The 7,286-nt window shown below is 36.3% G+C and overlaps 1 protein-coding gene across 1 annotated transcript in view; it reads right to left on the reverse strand.

Moving 5' to 3' along the window:
- Nucleotides 1-2,290: 2,290 nt before the first annotated feature.
- LOC123986444 overlaps nt 2,291-7,286 on the reverse strand; it is a 17,516-nt gene continuing 12,520 nt past the window's right edge. The window contains exons 3-4 of the mRNA XM_046074733.1: nt 2,435-2,536; nt 2,291-2,319 (exon numbers count right to left, since the gene is read on the reverse strand). Of these exons, the coding sequence (XP_045930689.1) occupies nt 2,291-2,319; nt 2,435-2,536 (131 nt within the window). The remainder of the gene's footprint in view (nt 2,320-2,434; nt 2,537-7,286) is intronic.

Here is a 7,286-nt window from a genome sequence, read left to right on the forward strand (position 1 = left end):
GTGTAAACATAGTATAACAATAAACTTAGATGGTGAATAACTAAACCGGCGCAGTCTACACCTACATTGTCTTACCTAATATTAGCGTCAAAAAACACTGCTTGCGCTGCTGTTTTCCAGCTCACCTACAGCTACGTAGAATTCATCGTCTCTACTCTGGCTCCTACACCAGTCTGCACTCGTAGCAAGAGTTAGCTGTATGCTAAGAAGCTAGCTACGTTTGCAAGCGATGAAAGTAACAAATTACCATCAAAATGATAAAAGCCTGATTGCCTGTCCAGCAGAAATAAAGCCACCACGGTGTAACTTTTCAGCCCCTTGGGATACCTCAGTTGTCACCATCGTTGAAAAGCCACGCAGATACTCACCGGTCTGAAGGTGCTTTCAGACCAAAAGCGAAGTGAGCGTACTGTAGCCCTGAGAGGACTACAGACAGATTTTTATACTTTCTTTTTCAGAACCCCTTACGTTTTAATATGTATTGGTGTATATAGACAGTTTCAACAAATGTGACAAAAAGTGTTTTAGAAGAAACTTGCCTACCCTGCCTTTAAACTCTTCATAGGTTTGTTTGTAAAAATCTTAATTTGTAAAGTAACTAGTAACTGAAGCTGTCAGATAAATGTAGTGAAGTAAAATGTTAAAAATTTCTTTCTGAGTGGTGGAGTTTAAGTACAAAGTGGCATAAAAGAAAATAACGTGATGTACAAATAGCCATAGGTGTCATTTACAGTGGGGACACTGGGGACATGTCCACATCACTTTTTGATATGGCTGATTTTGCCCCCATCACTTTTTGAAAGCATTTGTTAAAAATGTCCTAAAAATATCTTGTCCAAAAAAATGTTATCTAACAAATGAAAATGCTTTGAGAAAGGTTTATTTGCACAATAAGAAATTGACTGCAATTTAAATATAGAAGAAAAATGTGCATTGTCCAAACAAAGTAACTAAAAAACCCATGTGCTGCTGATTACTGCATCATATTCTCTTATATTTTGTTATATATATGAATTGTCCCCTGCCAGCTGAATTTTTTGTTTCCCCTAAAAGCTCATATCCACCATACATTGGAGCAGAAAATGTCTCCAGAACGCAGGAAATAAAGTGTTTAATGCTCCAAAACACAACGTGCCTTTAGAGCACAGGGCTAGTTGTTGATAATGAACCACTACCTAGCCACTACTAGAATCTACCTCTGTAGATATTCCATTGCAAATAGTGATTTATAAAATTAACAATGTCTATACTGTATTTCTGATCAATTAGATGTCTTTGTCTTTTGAAACAATGAAGTTTCTGAGACCCCAAACTTTTGAACAGTAATGTATATAAACACTCAAAGACTCACCTGTTGCAGAACTGTGAGGTTATACATCTTTTAATTGAAACTGTATGTTTTGTAAGAATATGGCTTCTCACTTTTGTGGATGCTCTGGTGTCTCTGAAATTCTGACATGTATTTAAACGCTCTTCCATTTGTCACATTTGAAGGACTTTTTAAGTCATTACAGTGAATCTTAAACATAGTAAAGTTTTGTACATTTTTAGTGTGACTATTTTTTTACAATGACTTTTCTGTGGTTTTGGATCTGGGTCTCACTGCTAGTCCTTAAATTGAGCAACATTAACAAACAACCGAATCTTCGTTTAAGTCATTTATCAAAAAACTTTTATTCACTTTCAGTTGCATTGTATTCATTTATATAGATCCAATTCATAACAAAAGTTATCTCATTGCACTTTTAATATAAAGCAGGTCTAGACCGTACTCTTAGTATAATCAGATTTATTGCACACAAATAAGGAATTTGTTCTGGTGACTAGGTACTCCAAAACAATGAATATAAACCTATATAAATATAAAGATACCTGACATGAGAGATTGCAGCTGATCACCTTCTCAGCTGAGCAAATGATACTCTGCAGCCTGCCCTTGTCCCTGGCAGTGGCAGCAGCGTACCAGATGGTGATGGAGGTGAGGATGGCGGTGTAGAAGTGCACCATTACTGACTTTTGCAGGCTGAACTGCTGTAGGAAGTACATCCTCTGCTTGGCTTTTTTGATGTTCTTTTTGATTTGACCACAAACCTCTAGAACTGAATCATCTCCCACAAGATTACTTTTGTATCAAATCCGATGCATCAACACAACTTTTTGTGCAAAGCTATAGCTTCTCACCTGTGTGTTCTCTTCTTATGTGGATTTTCAATTGACCACCAACTCTGAAATCTTTTCCACGTTTCACAAGAATACAGCTTTTCAACTGTGTGGGTTCTCATGTGCACATTCAAGTGACTCCTCCGGCTAAAAGACTTCCTGCATGTGTCACAAGAATCTGGCTTCTCACCTGTGTGAATTCTCAGGTGTGTCTTAAATTCTAACTTGTACTGAAAACCTTTTCCACATGTTTCACATATGAAAGCGTTTTTACCTGTGTGAGGATCATGGTGAACCTCTGACATGGTAGACTTATGTACATTGTTTGTGGGGCTTCTGCTGTTGTGATCTTGATTCTTTTGTTTTGGCTCTGCATCTCTAGTTGATCCTGAGTCTTGAAGTGCAGTTATATACTTCACGAACAGCCAGAAAAATATGGTGATGATAAAACAAACAAATAAACAAGAAAAACAACAATCCATTTTAACCTCTGGTTGGGATCCCATTAAATGTCTGACATCTGACATAAGTGTATAAAGTAATTTAGTCTTCTTAAATTTAACTGTATTGAATCCAAGTAAAGAGACAGCTCCTTTGGAAAAATAGTGAATTGTGGGGTGTTTTTTAAGAATTTACATTTGTGTAAAAAATATTTCAATAGAATTGTTAGGTTGTATAAAAATTCCAGTTTTCTGTCCTCCATTATAAGACCCAATCTAACATTACTGTAAGCCAAGGCGGGTATGGTCAGATAACTATGTAAAATCCAATTGTCGAAAATCATTTAAAAATATTACAAGAGAACATTAAATGTTCAATTGTTTCTATTTCTGTATTGCAGAATACACATTCATTAGAGTCAATGTTAAATCTTATTCGTAAAAATTCTTTGCAGGGATAAATATCATTCATTGTTTTAAAATGCACTTCTTTATCTTTAGGTGGTACAGAGAAACTGCAGAAATACACCTCTGTGACCTCTAAGAGAATTAGATGTGAATGCCTCAATGTGTATTTCCTTTTAAGAGGCGATGGAAAACATTTCTTAGTTACAGATCTTAAAACCTTGTTAATACATTTCTCATCCAAAAAAGAACAGGCTTCAATAGACACTGTGAAAAGTTTAGGTATGATTGGTCTGTATAATGAGGCCCGCCTAATCATTTGAATAAGGGCTTTTAGAATTGCTCCGATCACAGCACAATATTCTCTACCAGTACATATTACATTGTATTTTACGCTTAAACTCATCATAGTTAAGTATTCTGCCTCTGTCATCCATTAGCTGTTGAATAGACCATATCCCCTGCTCCATCCATTCTTTAAAATAGAAAGACTTCTTCTTTATCAGTATACATCTATTGTTCCAAATTGTTGCGTTATGAGGGGAGAAATTATATTTACAGATCACTTTCCAATAATGCAGGCCTCGCTGGTGAAATAGTAGATAACCTTATTGACCATTTACTAACGTCAAAAGCACAATTCAACAGAAATTCTACCCCCCAAAGTCAATACAATTTTTTGATGGTAAATTAAACGTGAAACCTGAATGACAAAGGATATTACATTATAGTTAAACATCATACTCAACACTCAATATTAGCAAGTTACACTAAATTGCACATCCTGAATATGCGCACCGTTGCACTTATACATCTCCGATCACTCTGTAGCCATGTATTCAAAATCATTTTATGCGTTTTCAGAATATTATTAAAATTAATTTTGTCTTAGCTAAGATCCTGAGAAATAGTAATCCCCAGATATTTGACTTCATTTTTAACTGGTACATCTTGAGTAGACGTAAATGGGTGATCATGGATTGCCATCAATTCACATTTATATACATTCGAGTAAATACCTGATGTTTTTGAAAAGAATGAGATATTTTTTAAGGCTTTTGGTATTTGTGCCACATTTTCTAGGAAGAGGGTAGTATCATCAGCTAATTGACTAATAACCAATGAACTTTGCATAACATTCAGCTGTTGTACTTCATCACTGTTCTTAATCATAGACTGAACAAAATTATTAATGCAACACTGAGCTGAACTCAAAGATCTAAGACTTTCTCTATGTCCAGTGTCCCGTCCAGAGCCAAAATATAGAAAAACATCTCTAGTTCTTTCCTTAGTTTCAGGTAAGTAACAAAGTACATTTATTCAAGTACTGTACTTAAGTAAAAATTAGAGGTATTTGTACTTAACTTGGGTGTTTTCTTTTCATGCCACTTTCTTATACTCCACTACATCTCAAAGGGAAATATTTCTACTTTTTACTTAATTAGATTTATCTGACAGCTTCAGTTACTAGTTACTTTACAAATTAAGCTTTTTACAAACAAAACATATGAAGAGTTTAAAAAAATGTAATGCTTTGTTATAAATAAAAATTACTTAACAGTTTATACAATTAGCCTACAGCTAGTAGGCCTACATTAGTAAGGCCAAATGACACTGTTTAAGTAATTTTTCATGTAAAAGCATTTCATGTTTCCAGCTTCAAAAACATGAAGATTTGTTGCTTTTCCTTTTGATTACTTTAATGTAGTTAAAATAATCATAATTTTGAGGTTTTGACAAAACAAGCATTGTGAAAGTGTCACTTTGGGCTCTGGGTAACTGTGACAACATTTCTCACTATTTACAGAATCTTTAATTGATTAATGGAGAATAATCAGCTGATGAATACATAATGAGTACATAGGTACATTTTTCCTTCTGCTTTGAATATTCTACTTTTATCTTTAATAGGCTTTTTCTACATTTTCCTGCTTATAGCCTACTTGCATACTTTTACTTAACATTTTCAATGTAGTAGTTTTGCTGAGGTATTACTACTCTTACTTGAAAAAGGCTCTGAATAGGTCTACTTTGTTCACCACTGGCTAAGCCAAAGCTTCTGGTTGCAAAGAGGTTTGAGAGTGTTTGACTGCATCAGTAATAATTTAGCACGAATTTGGCTGTACTCCCAAACATCAGTTGCTTACACTCTATTTGATCACAGGCAAGTGATTTCCTCCAGGAATTCTAAAATCAAAATGCTAAAAAAAAAAGACACATTCATGAGCTTGCTCTTCCAACTTCCACAACATGTGTGCGGGCGTGCATGCTGTCTAGTAACAAAGTGCTTGCAGCGGGATGACGGAATTTACCCGGAAACAACAAATCCTAATTTCTGATAAGTTTAACGGCTCTGGCAATTTGGTACAAGGAAAGATGTGACCTCTGCAGAAAACTCAGTATGCCTGCGCCTCCTCCATTAATTGTATATAGCAGGACATTTTTGTAGGCATTATCTCTAACTTCTCAGCGTGAGAAATACAAAGTGTGGCGTGTGAACTGATTGAAATGTGCGTCTCTCACAGTGAATGCGTGAGGCTTGAGAGCCCTGAATTATATAACATTTTAATTACTGATGTCCTAACATGTAACATTTGTATGGAGCAGCTAGACAATGTTGAGTCTTGTTTGCCTGTTTCACATCCTGCTGGATAGTTAAACATCTCATTTTATAAGCTCATTGCAAGTTTTTTTATTTTTAAATCTTAAGCTGTAAAGTATCTGTAGTGACTACATATAACTGTCATGTCCATGTTTTGGGGTAAAATGTGGTGAAGAATTAACTGTTGAACACCAAGGCACATTATCCTCACTTTGATGACTTATTGATGACAGTTATTGTTGTCATTTATTGTTGACAGTTTAAGACATATGCATATTAGAGTTATGGCATAAGAGAGAAAAGGCTTAATAGCCACTGGTAACTTGATCAACTATCCATCATGGTCGGTGATTTCTCTTTTTTATTATTGTAGAAAACACTTTATAGCATATTTCAACAATCAGAAACATAAGTGTCAAAACAGCATCAGATTACAGCAAAGCCAAAAGAAAACAAACCAAAAGAAAGAAGGAAATTGTGAGAGTCTTATTCAAGAATCATGTGTGTCTGTATTGCAAGGATTGCTAAATGTGGTCGATGGATTTTATCGTTTGAGTCTGAGAAGGTGCATCACTTTAAATGTCGGCGCCACAAGGAATTGTGGGACGGCATTCTCTCCTTTCCTTTCGTAAAGCATGGTCTGGTGTACCCTATGTTAAAGAAGATATGAAAGGAAGCACTGAGGCTCTTTCCTTAGCTTTTAGAGAATTCGACCAGCTCTTATCATGGCTGCCACTGAAATACTTCTGGGTCACTTCACTCAGTTAGGAACCTTCCTAAGCAAAAAAGACTTTTCGGATGCAGCCCCAATGTCCCCCTAAACCCTAAGCCCTGGACCCTCACAGACTTTACTGATATCACTTTGTAAGTGATTGAGTGCAAGAGGCTGCAAGGGCTCAAAATGCTGTAAACACAAACAGGACAGCACTTTGCCACAATACCTCGACAATGCTGAAACACACTTTTTATTTTATGTCTTGCCCTACAGAGTGGAGGAGAGGTAAATGTCAATCTACATTTGTCAATAATCAATGCACTATTGCAATTAAACATGATCAAATCATGATTAACTAAAATAAAAAGTTAATTACACTAAGTTCGTGATTGCATTCCTCTGACTTCATGTGTTCTATTTACCGTCTTAAATCTATGTTAAGAAAAATTCTAACAATTTTGGCATCACCGTTGGTTTCCATCATGCTTGTTTGTTTACCGTTCTTCTTCTTCTTCTCTTATAAGGCAGATTTGCCATTATATTTCTCTCGCTTCCAGGTGTCCCATGGAAACACTGGTAACCCCCGTGTTTCATGTCATACCGCTGTGAACTGTGGGCAATATCCTCAGGCAAAGTCTACAGAAATGCAGACTTACTAAAAGGTTTTAAAAAGGGCTTAAAATGTCTGCGAGAGAGCCCTTGCACACTTCACTATTTGACAGTGGGACAGCCCTAAGCGCTCACAGACTTACCAGGAACGTGCCTCAAAGTCTGTGAGTCTGTGAGTGTGAACATTGGGATTGGGCCCTTGTCCTGCAGTAGAGCCAGGATGAAGGTGTTGCAACGCAGAGCTGAAATTCACATAATAGGATTCCGGCACAGAGTCCAGTTGCTGGAGGTGTAGTGAAGGGCCATGTTTACTACATCGTCCAAAGACCTGTTGGCTCTGTAAGTGATCTGCAGG

This window comes from Micropterus dolomieu, linkage group LG01 (assembly GCF_021292245.1).
Source record: "Micropterus dolomieu isolate WLL.071019.BEF.003 ecotype Adirondacks linkage group LG01, ASM2129224v1, whole genome shotgun sequence".
Taxonomy (NCBI): domain Eukaryota; kingdom Metazoa; phylum Chordata; class Actinopteri; order Centrarchiformes; family Centrarchidae; genus Micropterus; species Micropterus dolomieu.